Source organism: Narcine bancroftii, chromosome 3 (genome assembly GCF_036971445.1).
Source record: "Narcine bancroftii isolate sNarBan1 chromosome 3, sNarBan1.hap1, whole genome shotgun sequence".
Taxonomy (NCBI): domain Eukaryota; kingdom Metazoa; phylum Chordata; class Chondrichthyes; order Torpediniformes; family Narcinidae; genus Narcine; species Narcine bancroftii.
In genome coordinates, this window is record NC_091471.1 from 356,774,377 (window position 1) to 356,801,598 (window position 27,222).

Sequence of the window (27,222 nt, forward strand, 5' to 3'; positions counted from 1 at the left end):
TCCCCCTCCACGTCCTCCCCCTCCACGTCCTCCCCCTCCACGTCCTCCCCCTCCACGTCCTCCCCCTCCACGTCCTCCCCCTCCACGTCCTCCCCCTCCACGTCCTCCCCCTCCACGTCCTCCCCCTCCACGTCCTCCCCCTCCACGTCCTCCCCCTCCACGTCCTCCCCCTCCACGTCCTCCCCCTCCACGTCCTCCCCCTCCACGTCCTCCCCCTCCACGTCCTCCCCCTCCACGTCCTCCCCCTCCACGTCCTCCCCCTCCACGTCCTCCCCCTCCACGTCCTCCCCCTCCACGTCCTCCCCCTCCACGTCCTCCCCCTCCACGTCCTCCCCCTCCACGTCCTCCCCCTCCACGTCCTCCCCCTCCACGTCCTCCCCCTCCACGTCCTCCCCCTCCACGTCCTCCCCCTCCACGTCCTCCCCCTCCACGTCCTCCCCCCTCCACGTCCTCCCCCCTCCACGTCCTCCCCCCCTCCACGTCCTCCCCCCCTCCACGTCCTCCCCCCCTCCACGTCCTCCCCCCCTCCACGTCCTCCCCCCCTCCACGTCCTCCCCCCCTCCACGTCCTCCCCCCCCCACGTCCTCCCCCCCCCACGTCCTCCCCCCTCCACGTCCTCCCCCCTCCACGTCCTCCCCCCTCCACGTCCTCCCCCCTCCACGTCCTCCCCCCTCCACGTCCTCCCCCCTCCACGTCCTCCCCCCTCCACGTCCTCCCCCCTCCACGTCCTCCCCCCTCCACGTCCTCCCCCCTCCACGTCCTCCCCCCTCCACGTCCTCCCCCCTCCACGTCCTCCCCCCTCCACGTCCTCCCCCCTCCACGTCCTCCCCCCTCCACGTCCTCCCCCCTCCACGTCCTCCCCCCTCCACGTCCTCCCCCCTCCACGTCCTCCCCCCTCCACGTCCTCCCCCCTCCACGTCCTCCCCCCTCCACGTCCTCCCCCCTCCACGTCCTCCCCCCTCCACGTCCTCCCCCCTCCACGTCCTCCCCCCTCCACGTCCTCCCCCCTCCACGTCCTCCCCCCTCCACGTCCTCCCCCCTCCACGTCCTCCCCCCTCCACGTCCTCCCCCCTCCACGTCCTCCCCCCTCCACGTCCTCCCCCCTCCACGTCCTCCCCCCTCCACGTCCTCCCCCCTCCACGTCCTCCCCCCTCCACGTCCTCCCCCCTCCACGTCCTCCCCCCTCCACGTCCTCCCCCCTCCACGTCCTCCCCCCTCCACGTCCTCCCCCCTCCACGTCCTCCCCCCTCCACGTCCTCCCCCCTCCACGTCCTCCCCCCTCCACGTCCTCCCCCCTCCACGTCCTCCCCCCTCCACGTCCTCCCCCCTCCACGTCCTCCCCCCCTCCACGTCCTCCCCCCTCCACGTCCTCCCCCCCTCCACGTCCTCCCCCCTCCACGTCCTCCCCCCTCCACGTCCTCCCCCCTCCACGTCCTCCCCCCCTCCACGTCCTCCCCCCCTCCACGTCCTCCCCCCCTCCACGTCCTCCCCCCCTCCACGTCCTCCCCCCCTCCACGTCCTCCCCCCCTCCACGTCCTCCCCCCCTCCACGTCCTCCCCCCCTCCACGTCCTCCCCCCCTCCACGTCCTCCCCCCCTCCACGTCCTCCCCCCCTCCACGTCCTCCCCCCCTCCACGTCCTCCCCCCCTCCACGTCCTCCCCCCCTCCACGTCCTCCCCCCCTCCACGTCCTCCCCCCCTCCACGTCCTCCCCCCCTCCACGTCCTCCCCCCCTCCACGTCCTCCCCCCCTCCACGTCCTCCCCCCCTCCACGTCCTCCCCCCCTCCACGTCCTCCCCCCCTCCACGTCCTCCCCCCCTCCACGTCCTCCCCCCCTCCACGTCCTCCCCCCCTCCACGTCCTCCCCCCCTCCACGTCCTCCCCCCCTCCACGTCCTCCCCCCCTCCACGTCCTCCCCCCCTCCACGTCCTCCCCCCCTCCACGTCCTCCCCCCTCCACGTCCTCCCCCCTCCACGTCCTCCCCCCTCCACGTCCTCCCCCCTCCACGTCCTCCCCCCTCCACGTCCTCCCCCCTCCACGTCCTCCCCCCTCCACGTCCTCCCCCCTCCACGTCCTCCCCCCTCCACGTCCTCCCCCCTCCACGTCCTCCCCCCTCCACGTCCTCCCCCCTCCACGTCCTCCCCCCTCCACGTCCTCCCCCCTCCACGTCCTCCCCCCTCCACGTCCTCCCCCCTCCACGTCCTCCCCCCTCCACGTCCTCCCCCCTCCACGTCCTCCCCCCTCCACGTCCTCCCCCCTCCACGTCCTCCCCCCTCCACGTCCTCCCCCCTCCACGTCCTCCCCCCTCCACGTCCTCCCCCCTCCACGTCCTCCCCCCTCCACGTCCTCCCCCCTCCACGTCCTCCCCCCTCCACGTCCTCCCCCCTCCACGTCCTCCCCCCTCCACGTCCTCCCCCCTCCACGTCCTCCCCCCTCCACGTCCTCCCCCCTCCACGTCCTCCCCCCTCCACGTCCTCCCCCCTCCACGTCCTCCCCCCTCCACGTCCTCCCCCCTCCACGTCCTCCCCCCTCCACGTCCTCCCCCCTCCACGTCCTCCCCCCTCCACGTCCTCCCCCCTCCACGTCCTCCCCCCTCCACGTCCTCCCCCCTCCACGTCCTCCCCCCTCCACGTCCTCCCCCCTCCACGTCCTCCCCCCTCCACGTCCTCCCCCCTCCACGTCCTCCCCCCTCCACGTCCTCCCCCCTCCACGTCCTCCCCCCTCCACGTCCTCCCCCCTCCACGTCCTCCCCCTCCACGTCCTCCCCCTCCACGTCCTCCCCCCTCCACGTCCTCCCCCTCCACGTCCTCCCCCTCCACGTCCTCCCCCCTCCACGTCCTCCCCCCTCCACGTCCTCCCCCCTCCACGTCCTCCCCCCTCCACGTCCTCCCCCTCCACGTCCTCCCCCCTCCACGTCCTCCCCCCCTCCACGTCCTCCCCCCCTCCACGTCCTCCCCCCTCCACGTCCTCCCCCCCTCCACGTCCTCCCCCCCTCCACGTCCTCCCCCCTCCACGTCCTCCCCCCCTCCACGTCCTCCCCCCCTCCACGTCCTCCCCCCCTCCACGTCCTCCCCCCCTCCACGTCCTCCCCCCCTCCACGTCCTCCCCCCCTCCACGTCCTCCCCCCCTCCACGTCCTCCCCCCCTCCACGTCCTCCCCCCCTCCACGTCCTCCCCCCCTCCACGTCCTCCCCCCCTCCACGTCCTCCCCCCCTCCACGTCCTCCCCCCCTCCACGTCCTCCCCCCCTCCACGTCCTCCCCCCCTCCACGTCCTCCCCCCCCTCCACGTCCTCCCCCCCTCCACGTCCTCCCCCCCTCCACGTCCTCCCCCCCTCCACGTCCTCCCCCCCTCCACGTCCTCCCCCCCTCCACGTCCTCCCCCCCTCCACGTCCTCCCCCCCTCCACGTCCTCCCCCCCTCCACGTCCTCCCCCCCTCCACGTCCTCCCCCCCTCCACGTCCTCCCCCCCTCCACGTCCTCCCCCCCTCCACGTCCTCCCCCCCTCCACGTCCTCCCCCCCTCCACGTCCTCCCCCCCTCCACGTCCTCCCCCCCTCCACGTCCTCCCCCCCTCCACGTCCTCCCCCCCTCCACGTCCTCCCCCCCTCCACGTCCTCCCCCCCTCCACGTCCTCCCCCCCTCCACGTCCTCCCCCCCTCCACGTCCTCCCCCCCTCCACGTCCTCCCCCCCTCCACGTCCTCCCCCCCTCCACGTCCTCCCCCCCTCCACGTCCTCCCCCCCTCCACGTCCTCCCCCCCTCCACGTCCTCCCCCCCTCCACGTCCTCCCCCCCTCCACGTCCTCCCCCCCTCCACGTCCTCCCCCCCTCCACGTCCTCCCCCCCTCCACGTCCTCCCCCCCTCCACGTCCTCCCCCCCTCCACGTCCTCCCCCCCTCCACGTCCTCCCCCCCTCCACGTCCTCCCCCCCTCCACGTCCTCCCCCCCTCCACGTCCTCCCCCCCTCCACGTCCTCCCCCCCTCCACGTCCTCCCCCCCTCCACGTCCTCCCCCCCTCCACGTCCTCCCCCCCTCCACGTCCTCCCCCCCTCCACGTCCTCCCCCCCTCCACGTCCTCCCCCCCTCCACGTCCTCCCCCCCTCCACGTCCTCCCCCCCTCCACGTCCTCCCCCCCTCCACGTCCTCCCCCCCTCCACGTCCTCCCCCCCTCCACGTCCTCCCCCCCTCCACGTCCTCCCCCCCTCCACGTCCTCCCCCCCTCCACGTCCTCCCCCCCTCCACGTCCTCCCCCCCTCCACGTCCTCCCCCCCCTCCACGTCCTCCCCCCCTCCACGTCCTCCCCCCCTCCACGTCCTCCCCCCCTCCACGTCCTCCCCCCCTCCACGTCCTCCCCCCCTCCACGTCCTCCCCCCCTCCACGTCCTCCCCCCCTCCACGTCCTCCCCCCCTCCACGTCCTCCCCCCCTCCACGTCCTCCCCCCCTCCACGTCCTCCCCCCCTCCACGTCCTCCCCCCCTCCACGTCCTCCCCCCCTCCACGTCCTCCCCCCCTCCACGTCCTCCCCCCCTCCACGTCCTCCCCCCCTCCACGTCCTCCCCCCCTCCACGTCCTCCCCCCCTCCACGTCCTCCCCCCCTCCACGTCCTCCCCCCTCCACGTCCTCCCCCCCTCCACGTCCTCCCCCCCTCCACGTCCTCCCCCCCTCCACGTCCTCCCCCCCTCCACGTCCTCCCCCCCTCCACGTCCTCCCCCCCTCCACGTCCTCCCCCCCTCCACGTCCTCCCCCCCTCCACGTCCTCCCCCCCTCCACGTCCTCCCCCCCTCCACGTCCTCCCCCCCTCCACGTCCTCCCCCCCTCCACGTCCTCCCCCCCTCCACGTCCTCCCCCCCTCCACGTCCTCCCCCCCTCCACGTCCTCCCCCCCTCCACGTCCTCCCCCCCTCCACGTCCTCCCCCCCTCCACGTCCTCCCCCCCTCCACGTCCTCCCCCCCTCCACGTCCTCCCCCCCTCCACGTCCTCCCCCCCTCCACGTCCTCCCCCCCTCCACGTCCTCCCCCCCTCCACGTCCTCCCCCCCTCCACGTCCTCCCCCCCTCCACGTCCTCCCCCCCTCCACGTCCTCCCCCCTCCACGTCCTCCCCCCCTCCACGTCCTCCCCCCCTCCACGTCCTCCCCCCCTCCACGTCCTCCCCCCCTCCACGTCCTCCCCCCTCCACGTCCTCCCCCCCTCCACGTCCTCCCCCCTCCACGTCCTCCCCCCCTCCACGTCCTCCCCCCCTCCACGTCCTCCCCCCCTCCACGTCCTCCCCCCCTCCACGTCCTCCCCCCCTCCACGTCCTCCCCCCCTCCACGTCCTCCCCCCCTCCACGTCCTCCCCCCCTCCACGTCCTCCCCCCCTCCACGTCCTCCCCCCCTCCACGTCCTCCCCCCCTCCACGTCCTCCCCCCCTCCACGTCCTCCCCCCCTCCACGTCCTCCCCCCCTCCACGTCCTCCCCCCCCTCCACGTCCTCCCCCCCTCCACGTCCTCCCCCCCTCCACGTCCTCCCCCCCTCCACGTCCTCCCCCCCTCCACGTCCTCCCCCCCTCCACGTCCTCCCCCCCTCCACGTCCTCCCCCCCTCCACGTCCTCCCCCCCTCCACGTCCTCCCCCCCTCCACGTCCTCCCCCCCTCCACGTCCTCCCCCCCTCCACGTCCTCCCCCCCTCCACGTCCTCCCCCCCTCCACGTCCTCCCCCCCTCCACGTCCTCCCCCCCTCCACGTCCTCCCCCCCTCCACGTCCTCCCCCCCTCCACGTCCTCCCCCCCTCCACGTCCTCCCCCCCTCCACGTCCTCCCCCCCTCCACGTCCTCCCCCCCTCCACGTCCTCCCCCCCTCCACGTCCTCCCCCCCTCCACGTCCTCCCCCCCTCCACGTCCTCCCCCCCTCCACGTCCTCCCCCCCTCCACGTCCTCCCCCCCTCCACGTCCTCCCCCCCTCCACGTCCTCCCCCCCTCCACGTCCTCCCCCCCTCCACGTCCTCCCCCCCTCCACGTCCTCCCCCCCTCCACGTCCTCCCCCCCTCCACGTCCTCCCCCCCTCCACGTCCTCCCCCCCTCCACGTCCTCCCCCCCTCCACGTCCTCCCCCCCTCCACGTCCTCCCCCCCTCCACGTCCTCCCCCCCTCCACGTCCTCCCCCCCTCCACGTCCTCCCCCCCTCCACGTCCTCCCCCCCTCCACGTCCTCCCCCCCTCCACGTCCTCCCCCCCTCCACGTCCTCCCCCCCTCCACGTCCTCCCCCCCTCCACGTCCTCCCCCCCTCCACGTCCTCCCCCCCTCCACGTCCTCCCCCCCTCCACGTCCTCCCCCCCTCCACGTCCTCCCCCCCTCCACGTCCTCCCCCCCTCCACGTCCTCCCCCCCTCCACGTCCTCCCCCCCTCCACGTCCTCCCCCCCTCCACGTCCTCCCCCCCTCCACGTCCTCCCCCCCTCCACGTCCTCCCCCCCTCCACGTCCTCCCCCCCTCCACGTCCTCCCCCCCTCCACGTCCTCCCCCCCTCCACGTCCTCCCCCCCTCCACGTCCTCCCCCCCTCCACGTCCTCCCCCCCTCCACGTCCTCCCCCCCTCCACGTCCTCCCCCCCTCCACGTCCTCCCCCCCTCCACGTCCTCCCCCCCTCCACGTCCTCCCCCCCTCCACGTCCTCCCCCCCTCCACGTCCTCCCCCCCTCCACGTCCTCCCCCCCTCCACGTCCTCCCCCCCTCCACGTCCTCCCCCCCTCCACGTCCTCCCCCCCTCCACGTCCTCCCCCCTCCACGTCCTCCCCCCCTCCACGTCCTCCCCCCCTCCACGTCCTCCCCCCCTCCACGTCCTCCCCCCCTCCACGTCCTCCCCCCCTCCACGTCCTCCCCCCTCCACGTCCTCCCCCCTCCACGTCCTCCCCCCTCCACGTCCTCCCCCCTCCACGTCCTCCCCCCCTCCACGTCCTCCCCCCCTCCACGTCCTCCCCCCCTCCACGTCCTCCCCCCCTCCACGTCCTCCCCCCCTCCACGTCCTCCCCCCCTCCACGTCCTCCCCCCCTCCACGTCCTCCCCCCCTCCACGTCCTCCCCCCCTCCACGTCCTCCCCCCCTCCACGTCCTCCCCCCCTCCACGTCCTCCCCCCCTCCACGTCCTCCCCCCCTCCACGTCCTCCCCCCCTCCACGTCCTCCCCCCCTCCACGTCCTCCCCCCCTCCACGTCCTCCCCCCCTCCACGTCCTCCCCCCCTCCACGTCCTCCCCCCCTCCACGTCCTCCCCCCCTCCACGTCCTCCCCCCCCTCCACGTCCTCCCCCCCTCCACGTCCTCCCCCCCTCCACGTCCTCCCCCCCTCCACGTCCTCCCCCCCTCCACGTCCTCCCCCCCTCCACGTCCTCCCCCCCTCCACGTCCTCCCCCCCTCCACGTCCTCCCCCCCTCCACGTCCTCCCCCCCTCCACGTCCTCCCCCCCTCCACGTCCTCCCCCCCTCCACGTCCTCCCCCCCTCCACGTCCTCCCCCCCTCCACGTCCTCCCCCCCTCCACGTCCTCCCCCCCTCCACGTCCTCCCCCCCTCCACGTCCTCCCCCCCTCCACGTCCTCCCCCCCTCCACGTCCTCCCCCCCTCCACGTCCTCCCCCCCTCCACGTCCTCCCCCCCTCCACGTCCTCCCCCCCTCCACGTCCTCCCCCCCCTCCACGTCCGCCCCCCCTCCACGTCCGCCCCCCCTCCACGTCCGCCCCCCCTCCACGTCCGCCCCCCCTCCACGTCCTCCCCCCCTCCACGTCCTCCCCCCCTCCACGTCCTCCCCCCTCAAAAGATGCTCACAAACTCAAGCTAGCATGCTGGAACATCAGAACCATGCTAGACAAGGCTGACAGCCACCGACCTGAACGTCGGTCTGCCCTCATTGCACATGAACTCCTCAGACTTGACATCGACATAGCCGCTCTCAGTGAAGTCCGCCTGGCAGATGTAGGCAGCCTCCAAGAACGCGGCGTGGGCTACGCACTCTACTGGTCTGGCAAGCCTTCGGATGAACGACGCCTTTCTGGTGTAGGCTTCATGGTCAAGAACTTCATTGCCTCCAAACTCGAAAACCTTCCGACAGGCCACTCAGACCGAATCATGTCCATGCGACTCCCCCTTCAAAACAAGCGTTGCATCACCCTCATCAGTGTCTATGCTCCAACCCTTCAGGCGGAACCAGCAGAAAAGGACAAGTTCTACACCGACCTGCGCAACCTCATCCAACGCACCCCTACAGCCGACAAGGTTGTCATCCTTGGCGACTTCAACGCTCGCGTCGGCAAAGACTCAGAAACCTGGCCAGGAATCCTGGGCAAGCATGGCGTCGGCAAGTGCAACGACAATGGGCGCCTCCTGTTGGAGCTCTGCGCAGAACAGCGGCTTGTCATTACAAACACCCTTTTTCAGCAGAGGGACAGCCTTAAGACCACCTGGATGCATCCCCGATCCAAACACTGGCACCTCCTGGACTACATCCTGGTGCGAGAAAGTGACAAACGAGATGTGCTCCACACCAGGGTCATGCCTAGCGCGGAATGCCACACTGACCACCGGCTGGTTCGCTGCAAGCTCAACCTTCACTTCAAGCCAAAGCCCAAGAACAGTAAAGCCCCCAGAAAGAGGTTCATTGTTGGAAACCTGCAGTCAGACGAAGCGAGAGGAAACTTCCAGGCAAACCTCAAAGCAAAGCTCGACGATGCAACCCGCCTCACGGACCCGTCCCCTGAAACCCTCTGGGATCAGTTGAAGACTACCATACTGTAATCCACTGAAGAGGTACTGGGCTTCTCCTCCAGGAAAAACAAGGACTGGTTTGACGAAAACAGCCAGGAAATCCAGGAGCTGCTGGCAAAGAAGCGAGCTGCCCACCAGGCTCACCTTACAATGCCGTCCTGTCCAGAGAAGAAACAAGCCTTCCGTCGCGCATGCAGCCATCTTCAGCGCAAACTCCGGGAGATCCAAAATGAGTGGTGGACTAGCCTCGCCAAACGAACCCAGCTCAGCGCGGACATTGGCGACTTCAGGGGATTCTACGAGGCTCTAAAGGCTGTGTACGGCCCCTCACCCCAAGTCCAAAGCCCGCTGCGCAGCTTAGACGGCAAAGTCCTCCTCAGCGACAAGATCTCCATCCTCAACCGATGGTCAGAACACTTCCAATCTCTTTTCAGTGCCAACCGCTCAGTCCAAGATTCCGCCCTGCTCCAGCTCCCTCAACAGTCCCTAAGGCTAGAGATGGATGAGGTCCTCACCCAGGATGAGACATATAAGGCAATCGAACAACTGAAAAGTGGCAAAGCAGCAGGTATGGATGGAATCCCCCCCAGAGGTCTGGAAGGCTGGCGGCAAAACTCTGCATGCCAAACTGCATGAGTTTTTCAAGCTTTGTTGGGACCAAGGAAAACTGCCTCAGGACCTTCGTGATACCACCATCATCACCCTGTACAAAAACAAAGGCGAGAAATCAGACTGCTCAAACTACAGGAGAATCACGCTGCTCTCCATTGCAGGCAAAATCTTCGCTAGGATTCTACTAAATAGAATAATACCTAGTGTCGCCGAGAATATTCTCCCAGAATCACAGTGCGGCTTTCGCGCAAACAGAGGAACTACTGACATGGTCTTTGCCCTCAGACAGCTTCAAGAAAAGTGCAGAGAACAAAACAAAGGACTCTACATCACCTTTGATGACCTCACCAAAGCCTTCGACACCGTTAGCAGGAAAGGGCTTTGGCAAATACTAGAGCGCATCGGATGTCCCCCAAAGTTCCTCAAGATGATTATCCAACTGCACGAAAACCAACAAGGTCGGGTCAGATACAGCAATGAGCTCTCTGAACCCTTCTCCATTAACAATGGCGTGAAGCAAGGCTGTGTTCTCGCACCAACCCTCTTTTCAGTCTTCTTTAGCATGATGCTGAACCAAGCCATGAAAGACCCCAACAATGAAGACGCTGTCTGCACCCAGTACCGCACGGATGGCAGTCTCTTCAATCTGAGGCGCCTGCAAGCTCACACCAAGACACAAGAGAAACTTGTCCGTGAACTACTCTTTGCAGACGATGCTGCTTTAGTTGCCCATTCAGAGCCAGCTCTTCAGCGCTTGACGTCCTGCTTTGCGGAAACTGCCAAAATGTTTGGCTTGGAAGTCAGCCTGAAGAAAACTGAGGTCCTCCATCAGCCAGCTCCCCACCATGACTACCAGCCCCCCCACATCTCCATCGGGCACACAAAACTCAAAACGGTCAACCAGTTTACCTATCTCGGCTGCACCATTTCATCAGATGCAAGGATCGACAATGAGATAGACAACAGACTCGCCAAGGCAAATAGCGCCTTTGGAAGACTACACAAAAGAGTCTGGAAAAACAACCAACTGAAAAACCTCACAAAGATAAGCGTATACAGAGCCGTTGTCATACCCACACTCCTGTTCGGCTCCGAATCATGGGTCCTCTACCGGCATCACCTAAGGCTCCTAGAACGCTTCCACCAGCGTTGTCTCCGCTCCATCCTCAACATCCATTGGAGCGCTTTCATCCCTAACGTCGAAGTACTCGAGATGGCAGAGGTCGACAGCATCGAGTCCACGCTGCTGAAGATCCAGCTGTGCTGGGTGGGTCACGTCTCCAGAATGGAGGACCATCGCCTTCCCAAGATCGTGTTATATGGCGAGCTCTCCACTGGCCACCATGACAGAGGTGCACCAAAGAAAAGGTACAAGGACTGCCTAAAGAAATCTCTTGGTGCCTGCCACATTGACCACCACCAGTGGGCTGATATCGCCTCAAACCGTGCATCTTGGCGCCTCACAATTTGGCGGGCAGCAACCTCCTTTGAAGAAGACCGCAGAGCCCACCTCACTGACAAAAGGGAAAGGAGGAAAAACCCAACACCCAACCCCAACCAACCAATTTTCCCCTGCAGCCGCTGCAACCGTGTCTGCCTGTCCCGCATCGGACTTGTCAGCCACAAACGAGCCTGCAGCTGACGTGGACTTTTACCCCCTCCATAAATCTTCGTCCGCGAAGCCAAGCCAAAGAGAAAAATATGACGGTCATCAAGACGGGCAGGTGGTACTGCATGGACTCCCTACCAAGCCAACTTTCGCTTCAGGGCCATCTTCATGGGAAAGGGGCATTCCTCCAGTCATAAACCATTAATGTTGATGAATCCAAGGTTCTCCACTTTGGAAGGAAAAATGGAAAAAAATGTTATTTAATTGGCAGGTGATTGCAGTGTGCAAAAAGACTTGGGAGTGCTTGTGCCTAAATTGTAAAAGATTGGTTTGCAGGTGCAGCAGGCCATCAAGAAGGCAAATGGAATGTTGGCCTAAACTGCTAGAGTTGGGGTCTCCAAAGTGGTCGATGAGACTATCCAAGGAGTCAAAAAATTCCAGGGGTTCGAAATGGGGTCAATTGAACTTTTGAGGTCCCCATTTCTGCCAGGAGCCCGAGGCAAATTCTTTGATGCAAATGGAACTGTACCTGATGATGCTGAAGACTTGGACCCAGTTCTTTTTGTCATCTTTCTAACCAGAAGCAAAGGGTTTTTTTTAACTGTTATTGTAATCAGTTGCTTGGTTAATTTACAGATTTGTTACTTGGGGATTGGGGTGCTGGGTGTTGCTGGGTGGCCTGGACACCATGCATATGGTACGCAGTTTCCCCCTCTAATGCATATATGGAAACTGCACGTCTGCTTATTTATTTACCCAGCTGTTTATTAATTTAGTTAGTTTTGTACATGCCTGGTGGTCTATGAGGGATCAAGGATCCCATCAAGAGGTTGATGATCTAAAAAGTTTGGGGACTCCTGTGCTAGAGGGATTGAATTTTGGAGCAGGAAGGTTATGCTGCAATGTTCAAGGACCCATCTGGAGTGTTGCATGCAGTTTTGGCCTCCTTCCTTGAGGAAGGATGTACCGGCTTTGGAGCTGGTGCAGAGGAGATTCACCAGGTTGATTCCAGAGATGAGGAAGTTAGCCTATGAGTGGAGATTGAGGAGCCTGTGATTGTATCCGCTACAATTTAGAAGAGCGGGGATGTTATTGAAACGTATAAAATTAGATAGAGGGAGGTAAAATGTTCCCATTGGTGGGGAGACTAGAATAGGGAAGACTACCTCAAGATTCAGGGTAGTAGATTTAGGACAGAGATGAGGAGGAACTGCTTTTTGCAGAGGGTAGTGAATGTATACAATTCTCTGCCCATTGAAGCAGTGGAGGTGACCTCAGTAAATATATTTAAGACAAGGATGGATGGAATTTTACACAGTAGAGGAATTAAGGGATCTGGGGAAAAGGCAGGCAGGTGGAGATGAGCCTATCATCAGATCAGCCACGATCTCATTGAATGGCAGCGCGGGCTCGACAGGCCAAATGGTCGTCTCCTGCTCCTATTTCTTATGCTCTTGTATTCTAAACTAATGTCTTCCATCCAGGGCTTGCTGACTGCCATTGCCTTCAAGAGTTATCAGACTGGTGTGGCCGAATTCTCCGAGAGGTACACGGATCCATCCAGTGACTACCCACCATACCCCAACGTTGCAGAAAACTACCAGCAGCCGTTTGGCAACACCACCCAGCCAGGCACGGATGAATACCACCCACCCACGTACTAACTCTGCTGGTGCCTGGACTGAACCATGCAGTGATGAGCAGGAGACCCTTTATTGCTGCCAACCAAGTTTCCTTCTAATTTTAGGATGTGACTTTAAAAAAAATTTTTTTTTTTAACTTTGTTTCTCCTCCCGCTGCTTCCCCTTGAGTTTATTTGGCCTTCCTGCCCCTTTCCTTTCTCCCTTCCCCCTTCCCTCTGCAGAGTGGTGGGTGTCTGCTAAGTATCCTCTGACACCAGGTGAGTGTGAATGGGAGCCCACTACAACAATGCTCCTGCTCTGTGGTGAGAGGAAAGGTGAGATTGTACTTAGCCTCTTTTTGCTGTAGGTGAAGGAAGGAGGGTATGGAACAGCTGTGGGTACAGCCCATAACCCCTTCCCACTTCTTTCAACATAGGGTCCTATTCACCCAAGTGTTTCATAATTACCAAGCAGAGATTTGTCATTGAATTGCTTCCCATTTACTGCACTGAATGACTAAATCCCACTCAACAACAAAAGGATTGCAATTTTGGAAGAAGGTGGTTTTAATATGGGTTAATGTGAACTACTGTACTATCAGTCATAATGCCAAGATAAGACTGACCTTTGAACTCATGATGTATTGGCCATTCTTCATCGTCTTCAGTTTCTGCATGCCATATGTAACTCAATGACTCCCAAGTTTCAAGCTGTATATTTAATTCTGAAATGTTGTGAACATTGTCACCAGACTAAATGTAGCTATCCTGCTTCCATTTGGGTTATACCAGTTTGAAGCCCAGTCCCTCCGAATTTAACGAGGCCAACATCAGCCACAGTTATCTGACAAAACGAGCTTAGTCCCAGTGTCATTAGCGATACCAAACCCCATCCTCCAGGTACCATGACACGAAAGGCCAACTGCACTTGCCTCAGATTATTAGAACCCTGCCCGTTCTTGAAACAGCGTTGAGCATTTGGAAGTGTCAGTGTGCTCACAAACTGTGGCGAGAAAGGTTTTTTTTGATGCTCTGTGGTTAATTTAAGGTGGAATGTGAGTGGATTTAGAAAAAGTGAGACCCAGTCTTAAACATTGCATTGGTAGACTTGGCACTTCAACACAGTAGGAAGGAACCACATGAAAGGTATTGAGCACAAGCCTCACCAAATGAGTAAATCCAACGCGCCACAGAACTGGTGCTGTAGATAGCAGTGTGAGCTTGGAACATTGTTAGTACAGAGTGGTTTTAATCTAGATTCAACCCCAGTTCGGAGTGACGGCAATCATACAAGATTGATGTGGATAGCTTATCCAGGTGTAAAAAGTATTTTTTCCCCGTCGTGATTCTCTACATTTTAAAGTGAAGAGAAAGGAATGCTTAGTGGTAAAACAATGAGGACAATGTAGAAGTGACTAGTGAGTGTTGATTGTCAGTAGCTCTAAAACAGGGGTCGTCAAACCTTGTAGACCATTGATCCTTTCATGGAATATTGGATCCCTCATTGACCCCCTAGGCATGGAATCCCAGCAGTGATGGTGGGGTGGTTACTACTAAAGGCACAAATGAACACGTACATCTTTCTTATACACTTAGTCCATCTTCTTGTTCATTCTCAACTTATTCAAAGGTTGAAGCCAAATACAACATGACAGCCACCAAGGCCCGCTCTTGCGAGAGTTTGGCGCTATTTTCCGTTGATCTGCCCCTACTTTCCACTGCAGGTTGATCAACCCCTCCACTCCCTGGGAATCACTGACCCTCCCCTTTCAATCCCCTGGCATTTATCGAGCCCTTGAATCGACCCATTGACCACTTTGGATACCCCTGATCCAAAAGAAAATGATCTGGAAAGAAAGATCTCCAGTTAAGAGAGAAAACATTGGTAGGGGGAGTTGCTGGTTTATATTTTCCTGTGCAAAGGGCTGTATTGAATCCACCCAATATCAGTAATTAAAGAACAAAAATAAATTTGAATAATTTGGTCATTTACAATCATCTAATAACCTAGAAAAGGGATGTGTTTCTGCAGACATGCATTGAGAACATTACATCTTAAATGAAGCCATTTGGGGACATCACCCTAACCCCTTCCATTACTTTATCAGTCACTCTCGTCTTCACTCTAGCTGAATGACCACTAATTTCATTTTAAAAGTGTGATATGTCTGGAGTTTTGAAATTAACTTCCTTAGCTTCTGTTGACCTCTAACGTGCACTTGAGTTGGGTATGTTTAAGATGCTATTTTCTTCCAGTCTGAACTGCTTACACTCACTAGTGTCCGTCATGAGCCATAGGTTCCTGCCATTTCACCCCAGGCAAGACTTTAAAGATGGAACTTAAAGTTAAGGTTTCCTTGTGGCCCATTGCTTGGGCAGCACAGTTGGCGTTGCGGTTAGTGCAGGGGTGACCGACCTTTAAATTTTTAATTTAGACATACAGCATGGTAACAGGCCATTTCGGCCCACGGGTCTGTGCCACCCGATTAACCTACACCCCCCAGTATGTACTCGTTTGCTAAAATGACCTGTTACCGTGCTGTATGTCTAAATTAAAAACTAAAAGGTTGGCCACTCCTGGGTTAGCGCAATGCTTTTACAGCACCATTGATCGGGCTGGAGTTCGAATCTGTAAGGAGTTTGGAAGTTCTCCCCGTGTCTGTGTGGGTTTTCCCCAGGGGCTCCAGTTTCCTCCAACCCTTCAAAAACGAACCAGGGGTGTAGGTTAATTGGGTGTAAATTGGGTGTCATGGATTTGTGGGCTGAAATGGCCTGTTACCATTGCTGTATGTCTACATTTTTTTTTAAACTGTTGAAATGGAGCAAAGTAGTTACCTGTGCAATGATTTGCTTGATTTTTTCGAAAGCTACTGTCAAAGTGTACATGGGCTTTTGAGAAAAATTGGAAGAAATTATAGGTATGTGCCAAGTTGTAAAAATGGTTCTCTGGATGCTCTGTGATTAGTAAGGAATTACAAGGTGGAATGTGAGTGGGGGAAAGAAAGGTTGAGAACCACTCTTCTGTCCGCCTTTTTAAAGGACGTTCCATTCCGCATCCCTGAAGTTCACAAAGTCCAGAAATCCATGTCCTAATAAGTATGTTGGAAATTGATGTTTGTGTCAACTGCTGAAGTCTTTGCTCCATAAGTCATAACCATTGGAAAAATCCTCAGGAAATTGTGAAAATCCATCCCATCATTCAAATAATGTCATTAATTTACTGATCTGTGTCAGTAAAACAATCCCAAATAAAACACCAACTATTACATACATTTTGGGGGAAAAAACCCAAAATACAGCAGGTTGTTGTTCTATGACCTTGTGTGTTGTACATCCCTTGGGGACTGATCTGGGGATTGTGCATCCCTGTTTTGCTGGAAGCTTTAAGCAATTGATCCTCAAACAGTTGTGGTTCAGTTTGTCGTGCATTCCAATTGTGCTCTGAACATTGAAGGAGCACATCAAATAGCAGTGCTGGAAGTCAACTTTTTTTTAAGCTCGGCTTCAAGCTTTTCAGTTATTTATTTTTTAAACTGCTTGGATCAAGTGCTTTTTTTTTATTATGGCAACGGGGATTGTAAATACAGAGTGCAGATTTTCAGTAGCTTTGCATTTCTGGTAACCTGAATGATATGGAGCTTGGAGATCCCTTGTTTGCAGGTGAGCAAGGACTGGCCACACTCTGTATATTGTTCTACTTCAGACAATACAGGGGAAATGGGTAAGCATTTTAATAGATTGGTTAGGAACTAGCAAAGAAGCATAAAAGCTCTGCATATTGGGGAAGCTGGAGACTTAAGTTTTGTTAACATGGCGTAATAGGAATCATGGGCTTGAGATTGTTAATTAATTCATAACCTTTAGAGGTGATAGGAGTTGGAGCAATATTTCTCCCCTACCCCTTGCATGGTGTTCTGATCTTTCAGCTGCCTTCGCCCCTCAAACAGCAAGCATTGATCTGACAATTATACTGCTGAGTGTGGGATTTTGCTGTGCACAAATTAGCATCACCAAATATTTATAGATCTTTGGAAATGTTAATGCTGGGGTAAATGCTTCACACTTTCTTCCAGGTTTTTTTTGTTGATCAGTTACCCAGATCAGATGGTTAGCTGATGGGAGACCAATTTTATGGAGGTCACAGATTGTCCTGTCCTCGAGTTGTGCAGCCCAAGGCAGAGGTGGAATAAATCAGCTGATTTTCGTGTTACAATTTTGTTCTCTATTTGCATTTGTTCACTGATTATTGCACAAGAATGGGAAAGGCTGCACTGCACCCATGCAGTAAAATGAATATCAAATTACTTGTGGTCAGTGAGCTGGCTGGACCATCTGCGTCGATCAACACTGATTAGAAATATCTAAAATATTCATATTGCATACAATGAGTGCCTGAATCATTATTGGGCTGAACAGTTAATGCCCATTTTGGGATCCTGCAACTCTTGCACTTCACCTTTAGACTTCCTGTATGATTTTCGTTTGCTCCCTCGGTATATCCTCTATGTATAAAGTAGCCTCACCAAAACAATAAGCCAACCATGGTGAATTCAGAGGGCAAGAGAGATCACTGGAGTATATATTCAAAGCGGTTTAGGGAGCTGTGAAGAAGTCGATTAGTTCCAGGCATTGAAGTGAACATTTGTAATGGGATGATTGAGAATTTTTTTGTGAAACTTTATTTGCATTTGCATTAATAACCAAAATCTCTTTGTAGTATATAAACTACTGAACTGAGGCTTTAAATGATGGGATAATGTCATTTAACTTTTGGTACATGGCAACATTTGTTGATTGAATGTAAAAAAAAAATCCAGATGCAGTGGATGTGTTGTCTCATGAGTTAGATATTTGCTGTGAAGGTCAAGTTGAATTCTGATTGGTGGCTTCAGGCTGAATCCCTGTCTGGTGCAGATCAGGATGTTGTATAACAGAACAAGATAGAATTACACAGGATCAGTCACATGTGCTCACCTCTTCTAAATTTCTAAATCTTCTGATCTATCACCATTTATGGGCGTGAAATATGTGCTGTGTAAGGAGTTTGAATCTATCTAGCAAGCACAAATATATATGCTTTTTGCCTTATTTATGCACTTCTCAGTGCAAAATGGATTATTTAAATATGAAAGTTCCTTGGTTATTTCTTGCATTATTAATAGGATGACCAGAGTTGACCTCTAGTAAGGTTGATCAAGGTAATGCTGAGTTATCTGCACTCAGCCTGGCTACTCATTACTTGTGCCTGACATTTTTGGACATTGCAAATTGGGGAGAGTGCTCCTCCCATGAGTTTTCAGTTGGAAGCCTCTGATGGTTTCTGTTTGTATTTTAGTCGACCTGAATACTCTGAAGGCTATCCAATAAACCAGGTGACTGGTGCAGAAGCCAGGGTTTCAGCTGTAATTATCCTTTTCAATGGTGCTTTCATGGTCAGCAAAATAAAATTTATTTGTAAATTTGCTTTGGTGAAATATTGCTTTATAATGACCTTGCTTAGTTGCTGTGATTATTTAAAAAAAAATATTGACACCATATAGGCTTTTTAAGCAAAGCATTTCTTCCACATTAGACTGAACCAAAGATTTAATTCCCAAATAAATTTTGGATAAATTGGCATGGATCTTTCCAGCACATCTTGTCATTTATTGTATACATTGATGCCTGTCCATTGTTAATGAAATGTATTAGACCTCATAAGGCAATGTATGTTATTTTATTAATTCTGTTCAGACAGAGGCTTCCAAATCAAACACAAAATGTCACTGATCAACAAGAATTCCACCTGATGTACCAATAAACAGTTATTTTGAAGGTAGTGACTTTATATTCTAGGGGTTACTTGTAAAGCTAATTACATAAAGGTGAAATTAGGACATGGGAGGGCCATTGAAGCAGCAGCAGGAAACAGTTGGACCAAAGATCTCGACATTGGAGCAGCACAGTTAGCGTAGCGGTTAGTGCAACGCCTTTTAAAGCGCCAGCAATTGGGACCAGGGTTCAAATTGGAAGGATTTGGTACATTCTCCCTGTGTCTGCATGGGTTTTCCCCCAGGGTCTCTGGTTTCCTCCCACTGTTCAAAATGTAGGGGGGGGGGGGGAGGAGGTTAATTCGGTGGCACAGACTCGTGGGCCAAAATGGGCCAAAAGTTTTTTATTTTTTTTAAAAACTTGATAAAGGTTTGACAAGCAAGATGTGTTAAGTACATTTTATTACAGCATTTCCCACCTGTTACTGCAATAGTAACATTGGTATCAAAACTGCCCATTCTGAAGCCACAGACTTGATAAACAAATTTAAAAATTCATAACCTTTGAAATAATTGCCTTCAAAATTGTCAACCTTGATACAAAATCTCAAACTGTGCAGGATCAATTAATCAGTTAGAAAATGGAGTTTTTTTCCCTCCTCCTCACCAATATACCACAGAATTGTTAATGATCAACTGGCAGCCAAGTTGATAATTGCCAACAATACAAATGAATATCTTCAAACTAACATTGCAACCTCAAATGAATTCAACTGGCTCCGGTGGAGTTGTTAGCACTTCAGATTCAGAAATTATTGATGAACCATGGTGCAAATTTCCCATGTGACGACTTCAATAAACCAGTCCCAGAAAACTCTCTCAAGAAAATATTAGTCACCAAAAAGCACATTTTTCTTATTACAGCTCTTGCTCCAGAACTACATGGCAAACAGGGTTATGTTTGGAGGCTCTGCTCACTGTGATGGAGAAGTTGCTCGGAGTTTGGATCAAACACTTCCATCGCTTTAGGTACTGTGGCAATTGATCAAGAAATGAAGACTGTCCCCTCCACAGTTGAGACTTCACAATAAAGGGCAAAAGGAATGACAATAGTGAATGCAGCACTGGGGGTAAACCTCAGGAGAAAGCCATGCTGCTTGGGAGCTGCAGGTTTTCAAAAAGTTTCCTCGGGAATTTGCCCTTGTCCCCAAAGGTAGGCCGATTTGAAACCAAGCACTGTCCAGTTTTTGCTGGTTGGTGGGAAACCTCATTTTCCTTGTCCTCCTGCTTGACCAGCAGATGATCGTTCTCAAAGTAGCAGAGCCTACAGGTGGCTCGGTACATATCCATCCCGCCAATCACCTCGACCTGGAGAAACGAGCAAGGCATTGAACTTGACACGTCTAGCTAAATTAAAAAAAATTATGCAGAAGCTGGGGGGGGGGGGGGGTTCGAGGGTCATTCACAAATGTGCTGGAGAAACTCAGCAGGTCATGGAACACCCACATGATAGATAGGCTCAGGCCCGAAACATTGGTTACCTTTTACTTCCTATTGATGCTGTGTGACCTGCCAAGTTTTTCCTGTACGTTTGTGTAATGCAAACTATGTAACACAAGGGGAAAGGTCCAAGGTACCATGTCCTCTGGCTTTGAAACCATGACATACAAAATTCTAAGAGGAATAGATTGGGTGAACACCACAGTCTTTTGCCCAGAGTAGGGGAAGCGGTAACCAGGGTGCAGTGGTTCTCCACCTTTATGTCATGCACTTCAGTCATCCTCAAAGGGACTGCAGATTCAGCACCTCAAAAACATTTCAGCATTCCATCGCATTGTGGTTCATTCCAACTCCATTCATTCACAGCCTTGATGTCTTTACCCAATAAAATGTCCCTTACCCTCACTCCTGGAAATCTTCCATTAATTCAGCATTCATCCCCTTTTTAGCAGTGGCCCCCATATACTTTGACTTACAGTACAAATCATGTCAATGAGTTTTAATTTCTTGAGACGGAAGGTTGAGGGTTCAAGTCCTTTCCAGGCTTTTAAAAAAGAAATGCATTCACTCACAGGATATGGGCCATTATCATTGCCCTAAAACAAGATTCAACCAGTATGGTGCTTCTACAGCTACATGGGTTAGACAAGATAGAGATGGTAGATAGTCTTCCAAGAATACCATCAAACATCTGATTGTCCTTTACAAAAATCAGTAGTTTTGTGCTCAACATTACACTAAAATTTCACATTTAATTTGAAATCACAGTTTTAAATGATCCAAAACTGTAGTTTGATTCAAAAATCACAAATCCAAATTGTTGACTCTGGATGTTTGTCAATTTCCTTATGCTGTGGATTCAAATCTCGGTTGGTACTTCAGTCCAGCACTGAGAGAGTGCAAGATGGCTAGATGTGCTATCTTTTGGATAGAATAAATAAATCAAGGCCTTGCTTGGAAGTTCTCAAAGTTACACAGCATGGAAACAGGCTATTCGACCCAACTTCACACACACCAACCAAAATGGCACACTGACAGTAGTTCCACCTGCCTGCATTTGGCACATATCCCTCCAAACCTATCCTATCCATTCTTTCTTAATTGTTGCAATAGTGACTCCATCAACCACATACTCTGGCAGCTTACTCCATACACTCACCATCCCCTGTGCAAAAAGGTTACTCTCCGATTCCTGTTAAATCTCTCCCCCTCACCTTCCAGTGGGTCTCAGCCAGAGGCTCATGTTTCCATGTGTTAATTACCGAGTTACCTTTGACTTGAAAATATTGCTCAATCATTGCTACTACTGGGCCATGGCATGTTAGGCCAGAAGCCAGGTGGGCTTTTGACCGAAAAAGGTTGAGAACCACTGTAGCCTGGTTACCAATTCCCCTACTCTGGGCAAAAGACTGTGTGTTCACCCAATCTATTCCTCTCAGAATTTTGTGCACCTCTATGAGATCACCCCTCATCATCCTGTGTTCCAAGGAATAAAACCTTAGCCTGCTCAATCTCCCAGTTATGCTCAGGCTCATGTGACTGGCAACATCCTCGGACATATTTGCACTCTCTCCAATTTTGTGTGGATACAAAAGATGCAGCAACACTAGAACCATTACAAGAGGGGCATTTAAGAGACTTTAGATAGGCACATGGAGGCAGAATAAAATGGGGGTTAGGGTTATGGTCTGTGAGGGAGGAACTGATTGTGGAGTAAGTTTGTGTTGGTCAGCAAGCTTTACGGGCTAAAGGACTTGTACCAAGCTTTTCCATGTTATAACACTACATCAAAGTAGTTCAGAGACCTAATTCATTCAGTATTAAACTCACAATCAATATCATTAAAAATAAATTATCCTGTCATCACATCTGTTGCCTGAGGGATCTTACTTTACACAAAATGGTCGTCATCATTTCAACATTGTACCAGTGCTGAAGTCATGATAGAAGCTGATAAACAGGTACGTCTGTCTTGAGGAACTTCACAATAAAAGATGTTCTTAAAACAGACTTGGCCTGAGGATCATGGAGAAATTACCCTGCTGCACCTGGTTGGGAGAAGGTTCTTGGTAAATGTTTTTTTTTGTATCTGCATTTACTCGAGATGGACATGAGAGTATAAAAGTGAGGTAAACAAGCAGCGAGGTCATGGATTACAGAGGAGGAGCTGCTTGCTGCCTTCAGGCAAATAAGGGTGGATAAATCCCCATGGACTGGCAAGATATTCCCTAAGACCTTGAGGGAGGCCAGTGTAGAAATTGCAAGGGCCCTGGCAGAGAATCGTGAGACATCCATAGCCACTGGCTCAGTATTCAGGAATAGGCCATAAATTTGATTTAAACAGTGGCTTTGTGGGAGAAGCCAGATAGTAGATAATGGCCTCTCTAACTGGAGGCCTGTGACTAGTGATGTGCCTCAGGGATCAGTGCTGGGATCATTGTTGTTTGTTATCTATATCAACGATCTGGATGATGAAGTGGTAAACTGGATCAGAAAATTTACAGATGTCACAAAGATCGGAGGTGCAATGGACAGTGAAGTAGGCTTTCAAATCTTTAAGTGGTATCTGGACCAGCTGGCCAAGTGGGCTGCAAAATGGCAGATGGAATTTAATGCAGACAAATGTGAGGTGTTGCACTTTGGAAGGACTAACCATGGTTGGATTTGCTCGGTAAATGGTAGGGCAGAGGAGTGAGGATCAAAGGGATATGGAATACATATACACAGTTTCCTGAAAGTGATGCCACAGGTAGATAGGGTCATAAAGGGAGCTTTTGGCACATTGTTCAAAATAGTGAGAAACGGAGTTGAGATGTTATGGCAAAGTGGTATGAGATATTGGAGAGGCTAAATTTGAAGTATTGTATGCATTTTTGGTCACCTAACCACAGGAAAGACATCAGTAAAATTGAAAGAATACAGAGAAGATTTGCAAGTATGTTGCCAGGACTTGAGGAACTGAGTTAGAGGGTAAGGTTAAACAGGTTAGGACTCTATTCTCTGGAGCATTGGACAATGAGAGGAGATTTACTAGAGATATACAAAATTATAAGGTGGCTTTTTCCACTGAGGTGGGGTGAGAAAATAACGAGAGGACATTCGTTAAGGGTGAAAGGCAAGATTTTTAGAGAACATTGGGGGAGGAAAACCAGCAGAAGAGGTGAATGCAGGCTTGATTTTGACATTTAAGAAAAATTCAGATAGGTATGGGAGAGTATGAAGGTCAATGGGACTAGGCAGAAAAATAGTTTGGTGTAGACTTGTCCAAAATGCCTGCTTCTTTGTTGTCGTGTTCTATGCTTCTAAATAATCCCGCAACTCTCATCCTTCCCATCCTCATTGCCCAACATCAACTCCTAGTCCCTGGCCCAGTACTTCAGGTTTAAACCTCATGACACCCAGCCTCCCCTCTGCTACTCCAGCTGGCCTACAGCCCCCCTTCCCCCCCCCCAAATAAAAGCCTAACCAGATTACCAAGCTGAATTAAATTCAGGTAAACAGGATTACGGTCAGTATGTTAGCAATGGACTTGCAGACCAAAGGGCCCATTTCTATGCTGTAAATTCACCCTATCCTCAAAGGGCAGCTGTGCTCTAGATAACTTTTAAATTTTCCCACAAACCCCTCCAACTCAACCTCTTCCCTTAAATCCCAGTCCTGCCCCGCCCTCTAAAATTCAGACGTCCAAAGTTTTGATTGCACACCTACACACAACTGTTCTCTATTTGATTTATTCCCAAGAAACAATTTTTCTGTCTGACATGCTCTACACATTTGCTGTGATGCATGCTTGAAGGATTGATGAGCTATTCATTACAAATCAATTAGCCACTACAATTCAGATTTCTTTGTTAAAGCAATATTTAACCTCCACTCACACACCCCTGCCCCCTCCCCCCAAAACAAGAAAGGTATTAGCGACGGGATTAGTTTTCTTTCTCTCACCATCAATTTGCTAATTTAAGAGCATGATTGAACTTGTTTTATATAAATCTCTCCAGCTCGCCTAATAGTTCAGAGGGCCTGAAGCTCATTGACCCCATTAACTATCCACGTCTCCACAATATGCTCCTGCATGAAATCCCCTTTAAAAATCAGCTCTTTGACCTTGTTTTGTATTCCACTGAGACACACTGGATCCTTGAGGAATGAGAAAGGAGCAGGTAAAACTTTGGAAACAGTGGAACCAGATAGAGGTGGAGTTAACTAAAATCGAAAAGATCGATGCTCATGCCATTGAGTTTAAGACTATCCGTGAGGAATACATGTTGTTCCTCAAGTCCATGTTAGGTTTCACCCTGGCTGCGGAGAAGGCAGAGGACAGACACATCTGTGTTAGAAAGGCCAAGGGGAATGGAAATGTTTGGCTCTGCACAGACGGAGGGTTTGGCAAAACAGTCTCTCAGCAATGGCGAGGAGGCCTCTCAGACGGAGTGCACCAACTGCAGTAAATTAGGTTGCACAAAGGGCATGTAAAGTTCGGCCTCACTGGGAAGGTCTGTGGCCCTGGGTGGAGTGCTGAGTCAACGCATCTCAGCTAAGTTGCCAGTCCAGACATTACAACCATTTTTAACCTCGCAACCATGGATGCAGGAAGTGCAGCTGATTAAAAGTATTTTCAAGGAACTATGCAAAGGATCAAACTGCCTTGAAATGACAGAAAATCCCGCCAACACACCAAATTTTTAAAAATCATATGAATGCTTGCCGGTGATGACCTGATATTGATCTTACCCTTCGCTGATTCACTGCAGAAGTTGCAAAGCTGACATGTGAGTGGCCAAATAAATAAATACATAGAGCCCAGAATCTGATTCGAGGAAGAGTTCAAAGGAATGCCCTTAGACAAAGAGAAAAGAGTAACAAACACAAACCTCTTTTTCAAAACCCAGTCTCTTGGTGTAGGCAGCTTCTCGATAACATTTCATGCACACAGCACTTAGTTTCACCACGCTCTCTGCCAGTGGAACTAGGTTCAAAATGTTGCCAAAAGCCTGGAGGAAAAAAATACAGACAATAACTTGTGTACTGATAATAAGCATAGATGTCGACACTTTCATGTAGCACATTCACTGGGAGGGTCACTTAAAAGAGAAAGCCTTCTATCTTTCCCCACAGCAAAAGCCCTCTCCATCACCTTCCCCTACAAATGCAAATCATCAATGAAAACCCCCATTGTTTGTCCACACCATATACTGTTTGATGAGGTATGGGTGTGATTTAATTGTCTTGGGCAGCAGAACCACCAAATTTCTCTCCACTCTCAAATCCTCAATCAGAATTTCTTGCCATGAACATGTTACGAATTTCATCACAATGCAAACAATTATATAAACCACTTTACCAAATAAATGAAAAAAAATAGTGCAAGAAAAACTTAAAATAATCAGTGGTTTATTGTCCATTCAAGAATCCGATGGCAGCGGGGAAGAAGCTATCCTTGTGCCGCTGAGTGCTCGCCTTCAGGCTCCTGTACCTTTTTCCTGATGGGAGCAGAGTGAAGAGGAAATCGCCTGGTGATGGGGGTCCTTGAGGATAGAGACCCCACCTCTTGTCCTCGATGGAGTGAAGTCTGGTGCCTGTGATGTCACAGGCCAAGTTAACAACCCTCTAGAGTTTTTTCCTTGTCCTGAGCGTTGGCGCCTCCGTGCCAGACAATGATGCAACGCTCACTACGATGGACCTGCAGAAGTTTGATTTCTCGGTGATGTACCGAATCTCCTCAAACTCCTCGCATCAACATGGAAACCCCAGAAATTTGAAGTTCTTGACCCTCTCCACTACTGAGCCCTTGACAAGGACTGGCTTGTGTTCTCCTAACTGTAAAGTCTTGCAGAAAGGACTGGATGTTCAAAGTGGAAAAATAGGGAGTTCATCAGAAATCCTTCCCCAAGTATATTTCATGAAAACTATCAATGCCTAAGTCAACACAAAATGGAGTACAGTATTGAGTGGTGTGAAAGACCAGTGAGAACATAGAAAGGGTAGCACAAACTTTAAACACGATGGTCCTAATGGTCCTTCTAATATCTTCCACTTACTTTTCGCTGAAATGTTCCGTCTAGTGCTGCTACAATCACAGTCTTCCCTTTGTTGGCCATTTCCTCAGAGAATTCAACACAATCTGGAAACTGGGGAAAGGGAAGTATTTGAGCACCTTTACTTGTGTTTAATTAGCAACTCGGTCAGTTAATCAATGTGGGGTAACATTAGAAAATAGCGCAAGGCACAAAGCAATGAGGAATGTAAAACCTCTTCTCAGTCGTGAGACCAAGATTGGGTAGTGAAGATATACAACTTAGTACAAGTCTCTGATGTGGTATAGCACCAGAGTTTTAGTTCCAATCTGCTTAGTGCACAATGGGCAAGAGCAGAGTAGTTCGAAAGAGCATTTTGCAAGTCACATTGTTCTAAAGTAATTGACATAGAAAAGAATACTTTTCACCATAAGCTTCTTAATAGAGTGAAGGTACATGGAAGGTCATCAATCAGCATAAAGATTTTGAACAAACTAAACTTTTTTAATTTACCACACACTTTAAAGTTTGAAGTAAAATGAGTAACCAAGCTTACAAACTGTCCTTCATCAATTCCAATAACTGCAGATTTCAAAGCTTCTTGATAAACTTCACTCAGCTTTGTCGCAGGAATTGCTTGCATTGTACATCTATATAGGATAAAAATGAACAAAATGTCATCACATGAGGTTTGGAAAAAAGTTTCATGCCACTGAGATATTTGGATAGATGCTCATGTAGGAAGGGTTTAGAAAGATATCAACTAAATGCAGGCAAATGGGACAGAATGTCAACTTGGACAGGAAGTTGGTCGGTGTGAACTGTTTCTATGCGACAAATATGCTAGGACTCTACCTGTCCAAGTGTATTTTAAATACTCTAATTGTTTACCTCATGTATTACTAGCAACTTATCTATATCCCTCATGATTTATACCTTATTAATGTCACCTCTCATCCTTCCATACTCCAGGGTCAAAGGTTCCAGCTTATCCAGCCAGGGCAGCAGTTAGAACAGTGGTCAACACAACACAATTCCTGCCACCAGAGACCCAGGTTTGAACCTGCTGCTGTCTGCAAGGTGTTTGTACATTCTCCCAGTGTATGCATGGGTTTCCTCCCACGTTGCGAAGATGTATGGGGTTAGTAGGTTAAATTTTTTTATTGAGTGTATTTGGCAGTATGGGCTTTTGGACTGGAAGGGCCTGTTACCATGGTGCATCTCCAAATTAAATGAACTGCTCAGCAGGCTGCAACTTCAATAGTGAGGTCACCCAGGACTTCTTGTCTAGTCAGATAGCAGGAGACACTGAACACACCTTCTGGGAAATGCAGACGATCTGACATGACAGCAGTAACATCAAGTGAGAGCTCTCCTCAAGGAATTATTAAGCAGGTTTA

General features: G+C 53.0%; 2 protein-coding genes across 2 annotated transcripts in view; one reads left to right on the forward strand and one right to left on the reverse strand.

The window, feature by feature from the left end:
• Positions 1–18,369, forward strand: part of LOC138756903 (synaptogyrin-2-like) — a 33,179-nt gene extending 14,810 nt beyond the window's left edge. The window contains exon 6 of the mRNA XM_069923295.1: positions 12,419–18,369. Within this exon, the coding sequence (XP_069779396.1) occupies positions 12,419–12,598 (180 nt within the window). The 3' untranslated portion in view covers positions 12,599–18,369. The remainder of the gene's footprint in view (positions 1–12,418) is intronic.
• Positions 18,370–18,691: 322 nt separating this feature from the next.
• The window catches only part of tk1 (thymidine kinase 1, soluble), a 12,428-nt gene continuing 3,897 nt past the window's right edge, over positions 18,692–27,222 (reverse strand). The window contains exons 4-7 of the mRNA XM_069929986.1: positions 26,379–26,472; positions 25,847–25,936; positions 24,680–24,799; positions 18,692–19,673 (exon numbers count right to left, since the gene is read on the reverse strand). Of these exons, the coding sequence (XP_069786087.1) occupies positions 19,443–19,673; positions 24,680–24,799; positions 25,847–25,936; positions 26,379–26,472 (535 nt within the window). The 3' untranslated portion in view covers positions 18,692–19,442. The remainder of the gene's footprint in view (positions 19,674–24,679; positions 24,800–25,846; positions 25,937–26,378; positions 26,473–27,222) is intronic.